Source organism: Piliocolobus tephrosceles, chromosome 7, assembly GCF_002776525.5.
Source record: "Piliocolobus tephrosceles isolate RC106 chromosome 7, ASM277652v3, whole genome shotgun sequence".
Taxonomy (NCBI): Eukaryota; Metazoa; Chordata; class Mammalia; order Primates; family Cercopithecidae; genus Piliocolobus; species Piliocolobus tephrosceles.
In genome coordinates this window covers 7,748,002-7,770,621 of record NC_045440.1, presented here as the reverse complement: position 1 = coordinate 7,770,621, position 22,620 = coordinate 7,748,002, and the positions used below count along the sequence as shown (strand labels likewise).

General features: G+C 36.7%; 1 protein-coding gene across 1 annotated transcript in view; it reads right to left on the bottom strand.

The window, feature by feature from the left end:
• The window catches only part of CSMD1 (CUB and Sushi multiple domains 1), a 2,063,566-nt gene that overhangs the window by 677,256 nt on the left and 1,363,690 nt on the right, over nt 1-22,620 (bottom strand). The window contains exon 8 of the mRNA XM_026453909.1: nt 9,699-9,786. Within this exon, the coding sequence (XP_026309694.1) occupies nt 9,699-9,786 (88 nt within the window). The remainder of the gene's footprint in view (nt 1-9,698; nt 9,787-22,620) is intronic.

Below are 22,620 nucleotides of genomic sequence, written 5' to 3'. Positions count from 1 at the left end.
CCTAGGACATGTATGTATGCTCCTGCAGACCTTAGAAACACTGTATCCTTGGGCCACAATAAATTTACTGTTTTTCTTTTTTCAATAATAAATTAACCTTAACTTACTGAAACATTTTTACTTTGTTACAATTTTTTTTTTTTTTTTTTTGAGATGGAGTCTCTGTCTCCAGGCTGCAGTGCTGCAGTGCAGTGGCATAATCTCAGCTCACTGCAACCTCCACCTCCTGGGTTCAAGCGATTCTCCTGTCTCAGCCTCCCAAGTAGCTAGGACTATAAGCGCGTGCCACCACACCCAGCTAATTTATTGTTGTTGTTGTTCTGTTTTGTTTTTCTGTGGAGACGGAGTCTCACTCTGTAACCTAGACTGGAGTGAGTGGCACAATCTCAGCCCACTGCAAGCTCCGCTTCCCAGGTTCACGCCATTCTCCTGCCTCAGCCTCCCAAGTAGCTGGGACTACAGGCGCCTGCCACTACATCCAGCTAACTTTTGTATTTTTAGTAGAGACGGGGTTTCACCGTGTTGGCCAGGACAGTCTCGATCTCTTGACTACGTGATCCGCCCACCTCAGCCTCTCAAAGTGCTGGTATTACAGGTGTGAGCCACCGTGCCTGGCCTATTGTGTTACACATTTTAACTTGTGACTCTTCTGTAATAATACTCAGTTTAAGACACAAACACAAAGTGCAGCTGTACAAAAGTGATTTTTCTTCATATTTTTATCTCATAAGCCTTTTTCTATTGTTCTTTTTACTTTTTAAACCTTTTTGTTATAAACTAAGACATGAATGCACGCACTAGCCTAGGCCTGCACAGAGTCAGCATCAATATCACTGTTTTCTACCTCCACATCTTGTCCCACTGGAAAGTCTTCAGGGGCAAGGACACGCATGAATGAAGCTGTCATGTCCAATGATCACAATTCCTTCTTCTGGATACCACCTGAAGGACCTGCCGGGGGCTGTTTACAGTTAACTTTTGTGTTTTTTATAAGCTGATGGAGTGCACTCTCCAATAATAGTAGAAAGTATACCATTGTAAATGCATAAACTTGTAAGACAGTCATTAATTCTCATTATCAAGTATGTGCTGGTCTTTTCTGTGACTGGCAGCACAGTACATCTGCCTTACATCAGGATTGCCACAGACATGTGAGTACTGCTCTGTCCTGGGAGGGAGCAGGGCTAGGAGATCACCAGGCAATGGAAACCTTTCAGTTCCATTAAAATCTTAAGGGAAAACCATCATATATGCAGTCCATTGTTAGGCAGTGTATGACCGGATATCCTATTTACAAAAAGCACAAAAAATTATAGGGAGAACTATTCCGTCTCAGTCAGTTTTGCCTATTAAAGCCCCTCCTCTGTTTCTCCATTAACTGGCAATCCTCCTTTGTGGAAAGACTCTCCACTGAGAAGAATCAGCGTGGGTGGTGTGGGTGGGGCAGAAAGGAGATGATACTTGAGGAAGAACATGACTAAGAAGTAAAGGAAGTGGCTGGACGCAGTGGCTCATGTCTATGATCTCAACACTTTGGGAGGCCAAGGCAGGTGGATCACCTGAGGTCAGGAGTTCAAGACCAGCCTGGCCAACCTGGTAAAACCCTATCTCTACTAAAAATACAAAATAATTAGCCAGGCATGGCGGCATGTGCCTGTATTCCCAGCTACTCGGGAGGCTGAGGCAGGAGAATTGCTTGAACCCGGGATGTAGAGGTTGCAGTGAGCCTAGATCGTGCCACTGCACTCTGGGTCACAGAGCAAGACTCTGTCTCAAAAAAAAAAAAAAAAAAAAGTAAAGGAAGAAAGACAGGACACTGAAGGTGGGCAGGTGCCACCTGCAGAGGAGGTAGTGTCAGGACAGATACTGCAGCTCATGCAGAATCAGGGCTGTAGCCACATGAAGTTCTTTATGGACAGTCGTCGAGGGGGTCACATTGTGGAAGAAAAGATAAAAGGGACATGAAAGCAGTTGAGAAGCTCAGGTTTCCGAGAATTCAGGGAGCTCCCTAAGTTCAGTTTCAGCATCTTTGAAATGTTCTTAAAAGGATAGAAGGATTTGAAATTATATATTTAAAAAGTATGGCTGGGCACTGTGGCTCATGCCTGTAATCCCAGCACTTTGGGAGGCCAAGATGGGTGGATCATGAGGTTAGGAGTTTGAGACGAGCCTGGCCAATATAGTGAAACCCCGTCTCTACTAAAAATGCAAAAAAATTAGCCGGGCATGGTAGTACACGCCTGTAATTCCAGTTACTCAGGAGGTTGAGGCAGGAGAATTGCTTGAATTGAGAGGTGGAGATTGCAGTAAGCCGAGAACATGCCACCGCACTCTAGCCTGGGAGACAGAGTGAGACACTGTCTCCAAAAACAAAAAAATTGTAATGTCCAGCAGCATGCATCATGGCCAGTGCTAGTCTACATGGATCCGTGGTGCCAATTACAACATGAGACACCCCTCACAGTGATCAGTTAAAGCAAGACTGAACTTCTGTTCAGCATATGCAACACATGCTAAGCTGCATGACTTGGAATGTTGAGCTCAAGGGCAAATTTCAACCATACCTTGACTCCTCATTGACTACTGTGTGAAATCTGCAAACTATACCCCCCTTTCCAGTGGTCCTGCAGAGTGGGTGTAAAAGCTTTTATTATAATTATCTGTGTTACAAACTATCAAGGTCAACAGGAGCTTTGAGATCAGTAGGATTCCAGATTAAATTCCCAGCTCTGACTCTGACTAGATATAGCACTTTGTTAGGTTAGCGTTCTGAATTTCAACGCTTCTACTTATAAAAACGAGGAAAATTACATCTGCCTGGACATAGGCTACATATCCTGTTAGCACAGAAAGATAGATGAACAATAGATGCCAGTACACACCCATAAATTCTCAATCCTTGTCCGAGTTCCCTCCCTCAGATATTGGTATTTGAATACTTCCATCAATCTTACTCATAAATATTCAGTTGTAATGAATACACTTTGTCTTTTAGACAATGGTCTATGTTGAAAAATACTGTCAGAAAACTGTCCCCAAACTGACTTGAATTCAAATAAGCAAGCTTTGTATTTTATACTTTATTTTCTTTAGGTATCTTATAGATAATGATAGAATTGATATTTAGATTGTCTATGGAAAAGGGATTTCTCAAGAAACCAGAATAATATTACAAATGAAACCAGAGGAGGAATATTTTACCAACCTAAAAAAGTGAACTCTTTTTAATAAAAACAGCCCCAAGTTACATATTTACAAAGGCTACACTGCAAATGAGCTCATCTACCCATCTCGACCATGTTGGTTGTTAGTTTGGATTACATGATTAGTCATTAGTTTTGATTATAAGGATTTAGAAAATAAAACTGAATTACCTTTCATTAAAGAGAGTCTCAAAAGACTATTGAAAAGTATCTTCCCTCCTTTTTTTTTTTTGGGGACAGAGTCTTGCTCTGTCCCCCAGGCTGGAAGGCAGTGGTGTGATCTCAGCTCCTGAGTTCAAGTGATTCTCCTGCCTCAGCCTCCCAAGTAGCTGGGACTACAGGTGCACACCAACATGCCCAGCTAATTTTTGTATTTTTAGTAGAGACAGGGTTTCACCATGTTGGCCAGGCTGGTCTCGAAATCCTGACCTCGTGATCCACCCACCTCAGCCTACGGCGCCCAGCCTTCCCTCCTTTTAAAACATCAACATTCACTGTGTTGCCATTTCCATTGACAGTGCGAAAACAATGATGGGAAAAACTGATGCCAAGTTTGCACCAGGCAACAGCACCAGGCAGTAGCAGAGAAAAGGTCCAGTGTCACTTAAGAAAGTCCTTGAGGGAGCAGGGAAAATGATTGTTTTAATAAATCGTAACACTTGAATACGTAATGCGTCTCTGGGGCATGGTGAAGTCTGAGGGAGTTCTGGAGAAACAAACATCTATGTAATTGTTTCAGTTTTGAGTTGAGCTGGCTGCTTGGTTTTCTATTGAACTCCTTTTTATTTAAAGAATGACAGACAAACTATCACTGCTAAGATTTGAGTATTTGTCAGGTATTTATAAAAATTGAATGAGTCTTTTACTTCAAGGAAAATGACTGACAAAATTTGAGCCCATGACAAAGTTAAAGTTTTCTAATTTTCATTAGAAATAAAATTGTAATTTTGATTTCTAATTTTCTAATGAAAATTGGAAACTTTTCAAAAGATTGTATCTACCATCATGAGTTTAACAGTTTTTCAATGCTTATAGATCTTTCTAATGAAATACATGATAATATCAACAAATGTATTTTTTTAGATAATTTATAGGACAATGTATAAATATTTGAAAGAATTCATAACTTGATGAATCACTATTTTCAAGTAACCGATGTATGAGGTACGAAATCATGCACATACAAAAAAATTAATTCAGGAAAGAAGTTCAACCAATAAATTTTGATGTAAGAAAATAAAAAATGTTTATTTTCAAAATCCCATATTCAAATGGCATCTAAAATTTAAGATGATTATCATTTGCTAATTGTTATAGTGTCAAATAATACATTCAGTCATATAAGAAAAGATTCTAGGCCGGGCGCGGTGGCTCAAGCCTGTAATCCCAGCACTTTGGGAGGCCGAGACGGGCGGATCACGAGGTCAGGAGATCGAGACCATTCTGGCTAACACACGGTGAAACCCCGTCTTTACTAAAAAAATACAATAAACTAGCCGAGCGAGGTGGCGGGTGCCTGTAGTCCCAGCTACTCCGGAGGCTGAGGCAGGAGAATGGCGTGAACCCGGGAGGCGGAGCTTGCAGTGAGCTGAGATCCGGCCACAGTACTCCAGCCCGGGCGACAGAGAGAAACTCCACCTCAACAAAAAAAAAAAAAAAAGAAAAAAAAAGAAAAGATTCTAAAATACTAATTTCTTTTTCAGCTATATGTAAAGCTGGATTTTAAAAAAATATTTTATTAAAACAATATTGTGCAACAGATTGAATACAGAAGCATATATAACAATCCATATAAAATATTATACACTAACAATAATTCAAAGAAAGCTAAAATGGCTATGAAAATGTAAGCCAAATGTGGTTTTAGAGTAAAAAATATTACTCAGGATAAAGAAAATCATTTCATAACATAAAAGGTATTAAACAAAAATATATGGCAATTTTAAACATTTGTGTACCTAACAACAGAGCTTCAAAATACATGAAGCAAAAACTGATAAAGCTGCAATGAGAAATGGCAAATTCACAATTTTAATAGATTGTTTAGATAAATCTCTCTCAATAACAGATTTGACAAGTGACGAGAAAATTAGTAAGGATCTCAAAGCCTTGAACAACACTGTCAACCAACTTGATCTAACTGACATTTATGGAACACTTCACCCAACAACACTAAAATATGTGTTATTTTCAAGTGGTCATAGAACATTTACCAAGATAGAGCATATTCTTGCCCATAAAGCAATTATCAAAACATTTTTAAAAGTTTGGATCTTATAAAGCATAATCTCTAACCATGCAGATCCTTGGAAAATGTCCAGATATGTGGAAACAAAATAGGAAACTGTTAAATAAATCATGGAACAAAAAAGTAATCAGAAGGGAAAATATAATGTAATTTAAGCTGCATGAAAATAAAAACACAGCTTATCAAAATTGAAGAGATGCAGCCAAAGCATTCCTTAGAGGAAAATTCATAGCAGTAGACACCCATATTTAGAAAGAATAAAGGTCTTAAATTACTGACCTGAGCTTCAACCTTAAGAGACTAGAAAAAGAAGAACAAATGGAGCCCATAGTAAACAGAGGAAATAAATTAATAAGAGGTCAGAACAGAAAGCAATGAAATTGAAGACAAACTAAACAATAGATAAACGTATATAAAAATAAATTGCATTTTTTGGAGAAGTTCAATAATGTTGACATGTTAATAGCCAGATGGACCAAGTAAGATTTTTTTAAAATTACGAATATCAAGAATTTGAGCTATGAAATTGCTACTCATTTATACGATAATAAAGAAAAATAAGAATAATTTTAAGCCAACAAATTTGATAACTTAGATGAAATTTTAAAATTTCTTGAAAGATACACACTATCAAAGCTCACTGAAGTAGAAGTAGATAATCTACATAAGCCTGTATGTAGAAAAGAAGTTCAACCTGTAATTTAAAACCTACTTGTAGGAAAATTCCAATTCCAGGTAGCTTCCCTGGTGAATTATTCCAAACATTTAGCAATGAAATATTAACAATTATACACAAACTCTTCTATGGTATTCCAGAGGACAGAACATTTTTCAATTAATTTTGAGACCATTATTACTCCGACAGGAACAAAAAAAAAGTCTTTGTAAGAAAAGACTACTGTCTATGATAACTCACAAACATACCTGTACAAAACTAAACATGTTAACCAGTCAAATTCAATAATCCATAAAAAGAAAAATACATCATTACAAATTAATTTTATTCCAGAATATTAGTTTATTTTTAACATTGGGAAATCAGTTAAGTCCTCACATTCACAAAATATATAAACAAAAAATGGTCATCTCAATAGATGTAGAAGCAGCTTTTGAAAAAATTCCAAATTCATGTCTGATTAAAACACACATACACACACACACACACACACACACACACAGACCCCTCAAAAAATTACAAACAGAAGGATAGTTCCTCAACCAAATTAAGGGCATCTATGAAAAACCAACAAGCAATGTTATAATTATAATGAAAGCCAGAATACTTTCCACCTAAGCTCAGGAATAAAGGCAGAGATGTCTCACCATTTCTATTCAGTCTTGTAAAATAGTTTCTAACCACTGCACTTAAACAAGAGAAAGAAATAAAAAAATTCAGATTGGAAAGCAAAAATTAAAAATCCTCTTAGTTATAGATAACAAAATCACCTAGGGAGAAAGTTCTAAGAAATCTATCAAAAAAGCTACTATAACTAGCTTATCTCTGTTATGTATATATTTGTATACACATACACACACCATAGATGATACAAATAACATTTTACATGTGTGTTTAATTTAAAAGAAAATTTAATCTTTCAAATCATTTTCCCAGGTGTTACCATATTTGATTGCTATTGCTACAAACATAGAGACATATAAACAACATAATGATTTCCCAAAAAGCTAGGAAAGTGACAGATTGAAATTATCTTCTGAGATAAAGTTCTACAGAAACCTTATCTATATTCCATCCCTGACAGGCCATACATCTGCACAACCTAGATTCTCGCTACCTCCACCCCAGCCAGATCAGCACAGCCCTCAGAGTTAATGTACATCCTGAATTTAAACCTCTTTTTCAGAAATAAGTCTAATCTGAGAATGAAATGGAATAAAGATTGGCTGACTCACCTAGGATATGATTAAAAGTTTCATTATTGCCCTTGTGCTAAGGAGACATTGGTATCTGAATATTCACAACTTCCCTGTTAACTTTTACAGCTTAAGCATTTTCTCTGTCATTTTTTTTTTAACATGAAATGCAATTTGAAGAATTTGGCATTCTCAGATATGAGTTAATTTGTTTTTAAAATACAGCTCTGCAAAATTGACCAAAGAAGTTTCTAGGTTTCTGGGATGACAGGATACAAGATGGGCAGTTCCCCTGATACACAAAGTACATTTGATACAGAGAAGAGTTTATTTGTGCCACGCACAGTTTTAGTCACTCAAGATGCAAAGATAAGACACTCTTCATTCTGGAGACACTTAAGACAGGTGAGAAAACAGATGGGTGAGCACATTGTGATGGTGCTCTGTTGTCAACTCTAACAAAGGGGCACAGAAGGAAAGGGAAGGGAAGCAGGAAGAAGATTTTTCCTCAACAAGAGGGACATGAAAGAGGTGACTGTTGACACAAGGAAGGAAGACATAGAATGAAAAGCCCTTGGAAGAATGTGCAATTTAATCGGGTTGCTTTGTTTTTGAAAGAGATAAAATTCCTGAATGACTTCAAATGATCACTATTTTATAATATGATACTGGAAACCAGCATCCTTCTTTTAGCTATGAGCTGGTGCATCCGTGCACCACACTCATTGGATTGCTCATAACTCTTCACAACCAACTCTTCCTCTGGAGAACTTCCCTGAGCCAAAGGAAGGAAGTCATTGATTGACAGGCAGGAAGGTGGGTACAAAAGGTGAGGCCTGCTTGTCAGTACAACTTGTAGCCCAGAACTCCCCATGGGAACAGACTGAAGTGAGTCTCCAGTAAAAGCATCTTTCTGCTTAGATTTTTACTCCAATTCTATTCCACTTCCTCTACTCTGCTCCTCCTGAGAGCACTTTTCCAATAAATTACTTCAATAAGAATTTTCATCTCAAGCTCTGCCTCAGAGGGACTTCAGCAAAACCACAAACTTCTTATATATTAGTCAAGATGTGTAATAGTTAACCTATATCCATTCCAACACTCTATTTCTTCTTATCTATACTTTGTATCCTTTTCATGTAAAATAATACACCATTTTACCAACTTCATTATAGACACACTGCCATTTTTTAATTTTTCTATTCCTTTTAAAACTACCGTTGTTACTCCAATTTTATTAAATAACATTCCTTCTTCCCTCTCTAATAGTATCAGTACTTTTCTTCCATTTGTAGGCCACTTCAGTAGCCTTAGCTTTCTGAACCTTTTTTGAATTTTTTTCAAAAATGGTGACATTGTAAGAAGGAAAAACACGTATCTTGCTTCTCTTTACTATTTTATTTTACAGCTGCTTCTATTAATAGTATCCATCTTGTAAGATCGAAAATGTGACAGTTCTTGAACTCACTGAAATCAGTGTAAAAATCTAAAGTAATAGGACTATTATCACTACTGTATTCATAATGTAGCAACAGAAAATCAGTGTCATCATAATCCTAGTAAAATGATTCATATTTTCTGAATGAACTTTATTGGCTGATACTAATAAACATTCATCATTCCTAAAGTTTTTTAATGAAATAACTATGAGGTGATAATTAAATATTTTACCTTCTATCTTTAAACATTAAAAAAATGTGAATATGAGATTCACATGGTTCGGCTGTGTCCCCACCCAAATCTCATCTTGAATTGTAGCACCCATAACCTCCACATGTTGTGGGAGGGACCGGTGAGAGGTAATTGAATCATGGGGGCAGTTACCCTCATGCTGTTCTCATGGTAGTGAGTTCTCATGAGATCTGATAGTTTTTTAAGGGGATTTTCCTCCACTTTGCTCATTCTTCTCCTTCCTGTCGCCATATAAAGAAGGATGTGTTTGCTCTCCCTTCTGTCATGATTGTAAGTTTCCTGAGACCTCCTCAGCCATGCTGAATTATAAGTCAATTAAACCTCTTTCCTTTACAAATTACCCAGTCTCTGGTAAGTCTTTATTAGCAGCGTGAGAAGGGACTAATACAGAAAATTTAACAGATTATAAACAAAAAATAAACTCTCTGAAGACAAATTCTGATTACACATATTTAGAGTTAAAATTTTATTATTGGTTCCTAGAGTATAAGGTGCTGACTCAAGAGTACCTGGAATTTTTCAGTATGATATGTTTTAGAATTCTACAGATAATATAGTTGCATAACGATTGCAAACTTTTATCTTTACCTCAAAAGAACAAAAGAGTTAAACTAAACTGCAAGCTGAAATTACATATGTCTTAAAAATAACATGCTTTTTTCCATCACTATTGTATCTCTTACCTGAAGTCAGAACCTGCTCTTCTACCATTTTCTGGAATCCCAGGATCTGGACACATGTCAGAGACCAATGCAACACCTCCTTGGCTCACTGTCATAGAGAGAAACATTGTTAAAATGTTGTAGTTATTGAGGAAATACCCAGATAAAAATGTATTCTAGGCATTTTCAGTTCTTTAATGATAATGACTTAAAATGTGATCTCCAAAGGAATTAAGACACCTCAAATACATTCAAATAAATGTTTATATTCTCATTGGTGAAAATCAAAGATGTGTTTTCCAGTGAAAGGATGATAATCTTTGGTTTTATTTCTCTTATTTTTAAGATGTCAAAATTTAATAAAAAATCTCATTTGTTCCTTTTGACTACTTTTACACCAGGTTACAATTAACAGCATGATGAGAAAAATAGCATTATGAGTAAAATGCATGCACTTAGAGAGAAGAAAGCCTTCACTCATTCCCATAGATGACAACAGAGATGATATTTACTAAGTTCTATACAAAAGATACTTTAAGTAACATTACATATATTTTAAACATTGAAGTATTTATCATTGAACTAAAACCCATAATGGTTTCTTTGTTCAAGTGCACTGATTATTTCCTGAATTTCATGAAAAACCTTTTCTCCTGTTGGGACTTGCACCCAACAGGATGCAATGTTGGGACTGTGATGACAGAATAATTTTTAAAGAACTCATTTGTTTATTGGATAGAGTGGCTGTCAACTCAAAATTCATTTCACCCTGTATAATTTGTGCAATCAAACTAAGGCATTTCTTTTTTACTTTTCCCAGGAATTTGCTTAGCAGAGGGCTTGGGACCCAATTCAGTATAATGAGATGTGAGGGGAAGTCCACAGCAGTACTTCTGGGAAACATTGCAGGATTCTAATAAAGTGCATATCTATTTTACTCTGAAAACTTCTGTGTCCAGGTTTCAAATGTAGAACTATTGGCGTGATTTTGCTATAATCTGAGGATGGAGACAACAGCATGTATGGAACAGAAAAGATGTGTCAACAGCCTGGACCTGCTACTTTATTTTTGAGGCAGAAAATGAACCAATTTAGGAGTAATATCGCAATTCTGAACATTCTGTTGTATTTATTATAGTTTAATTGCTATAGTTTAAATCCATTGCATAGTTGATTCTATTATTTGCAGCTGAAAGGTGTACATATAAATATACATTTTCCCATATATATTTTAAATGATTCCATAAGAAGAAAAGAATATGTCTGGGTATATGTGGAACTCGTGGAGCATTTGATTAAAACTATGCATAAAACAACAGTAATTATAGCAAGTTTCGTTTAGTTTGTTTTGAGTCAGGGTCTAGCTCTGTTGCCCAGGTGGGAGTGCAGTGGCACGATCATGGATCTGCAGCCTCAACCTCCAGAATCAAGCAATACTCCCACCTCAGCCTCCCTAATAGCTGGTAGCACAGGATTGTGCCACCACGCCCAGATAATTAAAAACAAATCTTTTGTAGAGATGGAGTCTAACTATATTGCCCAGATTGGTCTCAAACCCCTGGCTCAAGTGACACTCCCACCGTAGCCTCCTAAAGTGTTAGGACTGCAGACATGTGCAACCATGCCCAGTCAAAATTTATCTTTCATTGCTAAGTTAGAATAAATTTGGGTAACAATATAATTCTTCATTAAACACAAATTATATTGAATATATTATGTGGTTTCATTCTTAGTAAGTACTTCACTATTCCAAATGGGTTAAGATTTTTTTAGGTATTTTTATTTCTTTTTTAAAGTAAGTTTTTTTTTTTATAACATCTAAACATTATTTTGCTGCATGATGTGAGAATTATCTTGAATTTCAAAATTTTATTTTCTAAATGTTTAATTTTCTCAATATTACATCAAAATAATCCAGCAAGTTTGGTGATAGCATCAGTAGACAGTGAGACAGAAAGCTCCAGACCCGTATTTCCTCATGGAAACACCAAAGAAACGACTACCAAAAGATTAAAGTAATTTTATAGGAACTCTAAATAACAGTAAAACATCTATAACAACCAAGCAAATGCCCAGTGAGAAAAAAGATATTCGAAATAGGACTATATTTCATGATGTTTTACTCTCCCTTGTTTCATAGGATGACTTGTGCGGCACAGTGCAGTTGAGAGGAAGTGGCCAGATGACTAGTTTCCTCTCCGGGGATGGAGAAGCAAAGGGAAAGTGGCTGGCAGCACGATGGTCTCTGTGGGCTGCCTGAGAGACTGAGCTCTGTCTTTCCTGATTTGCAGGTCAGATGAGGAAGGGCAGCATAATTGGCATCTCTGGCTAGAAGCCATGAGAGGCTGTGACAAGCACTGCTGTATAGAAAACTGCAGCAAAATTGCAAACCCATGGGTACCTTGGAGTAAGGGATTCCAGGCAGAGGAACACAATAGAACACATATATAAGGCCCCAATGAGAAGATGAGATGAGATTCTTTGGAATATTACTATGTTTAAAAGCAGCTGGGGAAAAAAATGAAAACAAAAACACAACAAAAGGTACGCACAAACCCAGACAGGACACGTGCCCCCCAAAAACCTGAAAACACCTAAAGTCTTCAGTCCAGATTGATCTCAAGGCTCAGAGGCCCACTAATTAGTGAACATTTTCTACTATATTCTGCAAAGATTGAGGGTGGTAGTTAATTCTTTTCAAATGCTTATTTTTTAACAAAAATCACAAGGCATACAAAGAAACAAGAAAACAGGCCATTCAAAGGGTCGAAATAAATCTCCAGATACAGTCACTGAAGAAACATATGCATCAGACTTACTAGAAAATGAATTTACAACAATGATTACAGATACGAATTTAAACTAATGGATATAAACTTTCCAAATTTGAGGAAAGACATAGATATACAAATTCAAGGAGCTTAATGAACTCCTAGTAGGATAAATATAAAGAGACCCACAGCAAGAGACATAATAATCAAACTGTTAAGAGCCAAAGAAAAAGAGAGAATCTTAAAAGCAGAAAGAGAAAGCAAGTCCTCATAAACAAGGGATTCATAATAAGACTATCAACAGATTTCTCCACAGACATTTCACAGGTTAGAAAGCAAATGGATAGGCTGGGTGCAGTGGCTCACACCTGTCATTCCAGCACTTTGGGAGGCCGAGGTGGATGGATCACTTGAGGTCTCCTGACCTCAATTTCAAGACCTCCTGAATTCAAGATCTCCTGACCTCCTGAATTCAAGACTGGCCTGGCCAACATGGTGAAACCCCATTTCTACTAAAAAGACAAAAATTGGCCAGGCATGATGGCAGGCATCTGTAATCCCAGGGAGGTTGAGACAGGAGAATAGCTTGAACCTGGGAGGCAGAGGTTGCAGTGAGCTGAGATTGTACCCCTGCACTCTAGGCTGGGCAACAGAGCAAGGCTCCATCTGAAAAAAAGAAAATAAAAAGAAAAGGAAAAGAAAAGAGAAAAGAAAATAAAGCAATGGATAATACATTTAATTGCTGAAAAAATTTCAACTGAGAATTCTACATCTAGGAAAACTATCCTTCAAAAATGAAAGGGAAATTAAGACGTTCCCAGACAATCAAAATACGAGTGAGTTTATTACCAATATATGTTTCCTACAAGAAAGTCCTTCAATTTGAAATGAAAGGGCACTACCCAGTCACTTGAAGACTCAAGAAGAGAGAGGGTCCCGAGTACAGGTAAATACATGAAACTTACTATAGTAAGTTTGACTTAAAACCTCCATTTTCATTTTCTACAGTATTTAAAAATAAATGCATAAAATAATTATGCATTTATGCTAATAGTTACATTATATATAAAGATGTAATTTATGACAGCAATAGCATAAAGGGAGCAGTGTGGTAAGGATTGAAGTTTTTGTATCCGATTGAAGTTAAATTGGTGTCAATTTAAGATGCTGCCATCATTGTAGGAGGTTATATGTAATCTCCATAGAAACCATAAAGAAAATATTTATAGAATATGTAAAGAAGAAGTGAAGAGAGGATCACAATGTGACACTACAAAAAGATCAACTAAACATAGAGGACAATAGTAATGGGTCAAATGAGGGACAAAAACGCTGAAAGACACATGAAAACTGAGTAATAGCAAAATGGTAAAAGTAAGAGCTACCCTTTAAATAATTATTTTAAATATAAATGGATTTAACTTCCTGTTTTAGGCTGAATTATGTCCCTCCTCCCCACAAAGAGTTATACATTGAACTTCTAACCACCAGTACTTCACAAATGACTATATTTGGAGATAGAGACTTTGAAGAGGTAATTAAAGAAGAGGCTCCTTAAAGTGAGCCCTAATCCAACATGACTGGTGCCCTTCAAAGAAGGGGAAGTTAGGACATGAGCACATAAAGGAAAGTTCATGTGAAGACAGGAAGAACAGAGGCCATCCACAAATCAAGGAGAGAGGGATTAGAAGAAACCAACACTGTCCAAACCTTGATCTCAGACTTCTACCCTCTAGGACTGTGGTAAAGTGAATCTCTGTTGTTTAAGCCACTCGGTGAGTAGTGTAGTACTTTTTTTGTGGGAGCCCTGGAAAAAGAATCACTCCCAAACCAAAGACATAGGTTGGCAGGACACGTTGAATAGTAAGTTAATAAGCAACAGGATCCAACTGTATGTTGCCCACAAGAGACTCACTTTAGGCAAAAGGACACACAGAGGTTAAAAACGAAGAATAATCAAAGTCAGAGAGCCAGAAAGTAGAATGATGGTTTTGCCAGGGGCTGGGGCAAAGGGAAGGAGAAGAAGAAATATAAGGTGTTATTGTGTAAAGTATTTCAGCAGAGTATGATTAAAATTTGGGGAGATGAATAGTGGTGATGGATGTACAACAGCATCAATATATTTAAAGCCATAGAACTGCATGAATTTTTTTTTTTTTTTTTTTTTTTACTTTTTTTTTTTCCATTTTTTGAGACAGAATCTTGTTCTGCTGCCCAGGCTGGAATGCAGTGGCACAATCATGGCTCAATGCAGCCTCAATCTTCCATGCTCCGGCCATCTTCCCAAACAGCTGCAACTACAGGCGCATGCTGCCACTCCCCGCTAATGTTTTATCATTATGATTATGATTATGATTGATTATGATTATGTAGAAAAAGGGTTTCACCACGTTGCCCAGGCTAGTCTCAAACTCCTGGGCTCAAACAATTCTCCCACCTCGACCTCCCAAAGTGCTGGGATTACAGTGAGTTATCATGTCCAGCTAGAAGTGTATGCTTATAATGGTTAAAACCAGCAAGTGTGATGTTACTTCTATCTTATGTCTCTCTCTCTTTCCTTTTGTGTGTGTGTGTATTTTTTTGTTTGTTTGTTTTTTTGTTTGAGGTGGAGTCTCGCTCTGCCGCCCAGGCTGGAGTGAGTGGCGCCATCTCGGCTCACTGCAAGCTCCGCCCCCCGGGTTCCCGCCATTCTCCTGCCTCAGCCTCCCGAGTAGCTGGGACCACAGGCGCCGCCACCATGCCCGGCTAGTTTTTTGTATTTTTACTAGAGACGGGGTTTCACCGTGTTAGCCAGGATGGTCTCCATCTCCTGACCTCGTGATCCGCCCGTCTCGGCCTCCCAAAGTGCTGGGATTACAGGCGTGAGCCACCACACCCGGCCCTGTGTGTTTATTTCTATCATTCTGATCCTCTATTACTTTTTTCTGCAACCCCAGGTTTTCGTCTGTACTAGGTGCTGGGGTACAGTTCTCAGTCAGTAAGCAGTGGTCTACTACTGGCTTTCTAAAGCTTATCTCCTAAATGTATTTAGTTTCAATAGTTTCAAACTTGAATGCAGAATGTTATTTCTGCCATGTTTATTCTTCCTGCCATCACTGGCTAGACGTCTTCTTTACTCCCTCAAGCAAAATCATTATTGCTGTGGCAAATTAAAACTGCTTCATCAAGATGAATGGCTATCACTGATGTTTGTCAGAAATAATAGACTCTAGCTTGGTAGTTATTGCACTTTTCCACAACACCCAAACTGGTTGAAAATACAACACCAAGGCTGACAAAGGCCTACTTGCATTTCTCCTTTTCTATTTTTTCTCACAAGGAATAGTAGTTAAAAGAAATGCGAGAAATTGGAGCTACCTGCCCAAGTTGGACAAAAGCATTCCGGATCTTTTTAAAGATAATGCCAAAGTCACTTACTAAAGAAAGGTGACTTAGTCGGAATTCTATGAAAGCGCAAAATGAATTAGACAAGCCAGAATGGATTGCAGATGGTAGAAGCTAAGAAAAAGTGATTAGAGATTAAATGTAAAATATGGGTGATTTTCTGAAACAGAGGGAGTTGTTTCGTGTGATAAAGAGTCAGAAAAAGTATGCTGACACACGATATGTGCAAGGAAACAACAGCTCCATAAATCCCAACTACCTATTCCGTCTGCACCGTGAGTCATTGATTCATCTAGATATAAAAGCTTCCAGGTTGGAAAGAGTGATGAATCCACTTCCTGCGGAATCCTCAGTAACTCAGAGAAACATTTTCAAAGAGAGGAATTACTGGGTTTCATATCACTTTAACTCTAATTTTGTTGAGTTATATTTTTTCAGATCTCATAGAACACATGACATAGATAGTAATAAATATGTTAAATGTAAGTCAAAACCTTGCAGTGAAAAATTAAAGCTGAAAATATCAGTAGATGGGTTGATTACACACTATTAATACTAAAGAAAGATATAAAATTATGGAAGTGAATGATCAGATATAAATTAGACAGTTCATAAAAGAGTTTAAATGAATTTGATTTTAAAAGTGTAAATCATATATTTTTTAAATGACTTTTTCAAAGCATGTTGATTTACAATACCTCATTAGATCTGCACAAAACCTTGTGACTCTGTAGGGCAGTAAAGAAAATTCTTCTTCATCAAATTACCCTGCCGTTTGGGGACATGCCATATAAGTATCAATTAAAACTCAACATGAATTTCTTTGTATCAAACTACACAGGTAGATCAGGTGCCATCATGAATAAAGCAAGTGTCTGAAAAGAAGTATAAGCAACTACTTCTATGACAAAGATTAGAAACAAATAAATTATTGGAGATAAGATTTATATGAGGTAATAATCAGAAATAATTACAAATGAAGTGCTGAGAAGAATGACAATGATATAAAATTAAACTTACATGTTTGCTAAAAACTCTTAGCATCATTTCCGTATGTTTTGAAATTTAATCCATATAATCAGTCTATGAATTGTTAATATTAAACTCATTTTACAGGAAAGAAAACTGAAGCCAGAGTTAAGAATGAGTTGACTCCAGCGTTTGGTTCATGCCTGTAATCCTAGCACTTTGGGAGGCCAAGGCAGGTGGATCACCCGAGGTCAGGAGTTCAAGATCAGCCTGAACAACATGGAGAAACCCCATCTCTACTAAAAATAAAAAAAAATTAGCTGGGCATGGTGGTGTACATCTGTAATCCCAGCTACTTGGGAGGCTGAGGCAGGAGAATCGCTTGAACCCAGGAGGCGGAGGTTGCAGTGAGCTGAGATCACGCAATTGTACTCCAGCCTGGGTGACAAAGCAAAACTCAAAAAAAAAAAAAAAAAAAAAAAAAAAGAATGCCTTTCTGTACTCTGGCCATAATTACCTTATGAGACATTATGCGTTGAAGGGCTTCGTAAACTAGAGAGAAACTTTCAGTTAATAAAAACTTTTTTATTTCTTAACAGTTGCATTCCTTTCATAAAATTTAGTTAAAAATACACTGAGCATGCAAAAGAAAAGTGAAGAGGTGCTTTCATTTATATTCCCAACCAAACGTACACGTGGGAAGCCATACGGTTTGAACCATGAGGCTTTAGTCCAAACCATCTGGTAGTGATTTTCCTTCAGCTAAGAGAAAAAAAAAAGGCTTTCCACGGAGAATATAATCCACCTTTAGAGAACTAGAGCCATAAATTGGCTTGAATGTTAAATCTCTATGTGAGGTGCCATTTTGAGTTAAACGTTGATTTATATTTGGGATAAACAAACCAATATAAGAGCCATTTAGATAAATTCACACTTTTTAGCATGAAGGCACTTACGATTTATTATTATTGTATATTTTCATCGTTGCTGCTTGTTTCTTCAGAGATGTACAGATGTATTTCAGTTGGATCAGTTTTGAGACAAATTCTAACCACTTAAGCCTTCAGAGAGGTGACATGTTTTAGCTGCATAACCATCAGGAAGGTGGTTATACAGAACACATTCTCAGTCAACTTTTTAGTAGCCATCTCCCTACTCTATTGATGAGCTTTGGATGAGTTGACAGCCCACTCTAGGATATGTGTTTGAGGGACACTATAGACTTCAGACCTTCCTGCTATACTCAGTTTGAAATGTCAACACTGACAGCTTTTTCCTTCAGCATTTTATAGACTCAGTATTATCTCATTGAATTGAAAAGTAATAGCTCCATTTTAATATATTTCTCCTCTTTGATCTGCAGGAGGTCTGTATCTCAGCAAGAATGAAACTTTGTCATGTCACACCCTTCTTCAAAACCTAATAACTTGATTAGATGACAATTTCAACAATAAGAAAATGCTGCCATTGTAATAATCTATTTCTTATAGCTATAAGAGGATAATTTTGATTTACAGCACCTATGGAGATATTTCTTCATGCATAACAGATTTTTTTTTATTTTTTGCTGTTTTTACAGAATATTTGTACAGTCTCTAGCAGTAGTTGTTTTTCCTCTCATAGTAGTAAACAAATGTTTACAAGTTCTATAAAAATATGTAAAATAAGAATTGCTGACACTTGGAGGATAAAGTCTTATTATCAGAGCAACGTGAGAAGTTTTAAATGAATAGTTCACACAGAAATAAGTTGCTCAGCACATATTGCTTGTATATGTACTGTTTTAGATCTCATATTAATGGATCTCCAACTGGACATGAAGCTTCCAAACCTGAGTAAGAGGCAAGGGCTGGATTTTCCAGGTGTTTAATTTACCACATTGCCAGATTTTTTGGTCTGGCCCCTCTTTCCTCTCCCACTACACACCTTAATGTGCTGACTTTAAAAACACAAGTGGTTGATCACCTGTTATCATAATTCGTATGGCCCAATTTCACCCATGTTCTCTGGTCTCTAATTCAACTGCCATGGTCTTAAATCAAGCTCTCTTTTAGTTTATAGAAATTTATTTTTAAAAAATACATTTCAGCTTCTAATGCTATGTCCTAAAATATAAAACTGATAAACTAAAAAAAATTAATGACTCTATTGTACATAAAAATAAAACGATTTGGCATTCGGAACCTTCAGTCATTCCAACATTATTCTTACCACTTCCTGCAGAGATCCTGTGGTCTCAGTAGTTTTGAACACTGCAGATTCTTACACTGTCTTTATTTATTTTTAACATTGTCTCCCCTAGATTATTTTTCTTTCAGAGGGAAAACAAGTAGATTTTTCATAAGGGCTCAAATATTAACAATTATCTTTCTAACTGATATATCACGGAAGCAGCAAATGTTCAAAGGGGAAATATTTTCTTTATAAAGCTTCAAATTAAACCAAGATGTTTATTTACTATATGAATAAAATAAAAAATAAGAATATTCTAGTATAAAATCAGTGTAAATGACCTTAACAAAATTAATGGCACTGAACATTTTGTAAGAGCCTGGAGAATCGTCCTCATCACCATCTGTCTGATTGCACGTGATGCTCGGAGATGTTCCCGGGAATGTAGATTGGCAGCACCAAAGAGAGACATCTCCATGCCTCCCGCTGGCTCCTGCAAATGCAGGATGACCGTCACGTGGGGAGAGCACCAGCGTAGCTAGAGGACTGAGGGCCCGTCATTTCTGCTTTAGTCTCCTTTTGTACATTTAAGAACTCTAGACTTAAGACTCAGAAACGGTTTTGGGGGCTCACTCAAAGATATCTTACAGGATGCTCAATTTTTCCTGGTCTCCTCCTCACAGTGAAAGTAGCATTTGACTAGGCCAGTTTATAGCACTTTGCATAGAATCTAAAATTCAGGCCAGCAACTTAAAAATGTGAAAAAAAATGGGAAAAAATCTTGAAGTCATTATCTAATTTATTTTAGAAACATATATAGAGTTATAGTTAGATATATTTAAATATTTATGTAAAATATAATAATTAAACCTTAAAGTTTGTATTTGTCATTCCCTAGATGTAGAAGACCATGAGACTGATCTGAATGATCAGTGTCCACAGAAAGTTTCTTTTTGATAATAGTTCATTAGTGATTTCAGGATCTTGTAACTACATCCAATACAGTAAATATAGATAAGTATGTATTATATAATTTATGGATATGTTTTATTACTTTTACATATATTACCTATGTATTCAGAATAAGAGAATAATGTCATTAAAACTTTATATATGTTAAATATAATTTATATATCCAAGTAAATATATACAATAAATAAGTATATTTATATCAATATATAAATATAAGTATTAATAAATCAATATTATTTAATGTTAAGGCTTTATTAAATATTCATATCATAGATGGTTTTAAATACACAGTTATACAATGTTTAGTATTTGTTTACCACAGTACAATATATAAGAGGAAATAAGTTCAAGCATTTCCTTAAGAGTTTCTGCATTATTTAAAGAGCAGAAATAGTAAATTATTTGGTTGAGAATTTCTGTGATAAACACAGTTTAACACTGTAATTAACATATCAATAACTCCATTTGATGTATTCACTCAAAAATTTAATTCTCTTAGAATATTTGCAGTGCAATTTCACTCTATATACTATTCAGATATTTTGCAGATGTAAAATGGAGAAAGAAAACTGAGTTTGAGATTGCGATAAAAACCTTCTGTGCAGCTGTTGATACCCGCTTTGAAAACACCTAGCTGGGAGACACTTGGGAGAAGTAAAATTGACCACGTGATGCTGTAATACGTGCATAAGATTTCAATTTCACAGATCACAAATTATTAAATTATATTTCCTTAAAGAAATCATGGCATATCACCTCTAGTCCTGAAATCATAGACATTAACATCCACTGAGAAGACTATGTAGGTTACTTAAAGGCGTGCTATTATTTTTATTGACATAACCTCACCTGAATATATTAGATTGCTTTTAGTATGTTCCTAATCAAAGCAAATTATGTACAGGTATCTGTAAATGTGGAAAAGGTAACAATCTAATATTATATTCTATGTGTTCTTACAAAAATATGTAAACTTGAATGTATATAAGGAACTATGAGATATTAATAATAAAAACAGGAAGGGTGATCATCTATGCGACATTTTATGGTAAGCACGCTTTTATATATTACATAATTTAAGTGTCACAAAATCTTTATGAGGGAATTATTACTTTGCTTGTTTAAGAAATGAGAAAAGTGAGGGTTGGAATCTGCGTCAGCACATCTTGTTTATTTAGCTGATAAATATACTAAGGTATCTGATTTCAAAGCCCACATTGTTCTTTATACATTAATTCATTGTTTTCACTTTTGACCTTTAGGGGAGCTTTCAGGAGATAATGTTCATTTAGTGACCACAGGTTGAAAAGAAAACTGAAAAGTACTTCACACTCCGTTAATATTTGAACTTACATTATATATCTAATATGAATTCCTGTGTAAAATATTCAAAAGGGCAATGTAATAAAAAGCAGATTACAAAACACAACGTGGTGTAAATGTAATTCTATTTTTTTAAATAAAATAAACATAGAAAAAGACTGGCAGTGTTGCCGGATATACTGTCTTCACCTTTGTTGACGTGTAAACCCCCCCATGGTTACTGAATCTCTACCATGGCAACAACGTGGTTGTATTTTTATTTTTTTTAATTTGTGTTATAATAATGCTCTACAATGAGAATAGGTTCTTTCTTTAAAGAGAAAAACAATCATAAAATCCCAGCAGAGGTTCCAGCCCATGCACACTTCTCTGGAACCATCCCTGCCTGCCCACACCTGCCAAGGATGACCTTACGTCCCTTCCTTGTTCACCACAGCACAGGCCAGTCACGAGGACTTGGTCCAAATTGGGCAAGGCTTCCATTAACCTTAACTCATGAATTTGAATTATTTTAAAAAATCGTCTGGGTCCTTAGGGTTTACTTCTTGGAGAATTTTAGCTATGATGCACACAGTAATATGAAGCCTTTAGTGATGAAAGCCATGGCTGGGCGGATGCCACCGGGTTGACGGCAGCCACTGGGCATCATGGCAAGTGTAGGGGGAGGAAGAGGGAGTGTCTCAGAGGGAGGCAGCTCCTGCAGAGGGGAGGGCATGGGCATCCTCACAGGTGCCCCGAGAAGGGGCAGCCTCACAGAAAGAAGCGTAGGCACCCTGCAGGTCACGTCACAGCTCATGAGAGCCATACAGAAAAGTGACCAGTGCCTAGAGCCAAATTATTTGTGGCTTCCTAGTTTTGGCACGTGTGTCCAAGCCAAGAACTCTCATCTCTCTTTCTTAAGTGGTTCTAGTAACCCAAATAATCTAAGTTTCTTTTAAAAAGTTATTTAAAGCAAAGACAGGAAAAAAATAAAAGAAGAAAAGGAATAAAGAGAGTAGGAATCAGAAACAAAAGAAGAAGAAAAGACAAAGAAGGGAAAGAGGATAGAGAAAAAGGAAAGAAAAAGATAAAATAGAATTCTAACCTTGGCTTCACGGAATTCCAAGCCTTGGAGGATAGACAGTTATGGACACGAGAGGAGTGAGAAGTTGGGGGAACAAGGGGTGTGCAGAGGAGACACCCAGGCATGACGTGAGCAAAGGCAGAAAGAACCTGGGATGTTCACAGGACGCAGGGGAAACTGCTTGTAAAGGGGAACAGTTTCAGCTGAGAAACAAGAAAAGCCAGGTCAGTTACTGAGACAAAGGTCAAACCATGAAGACCCTGTCTGAGTGAGATGCTTAATAGGAAGC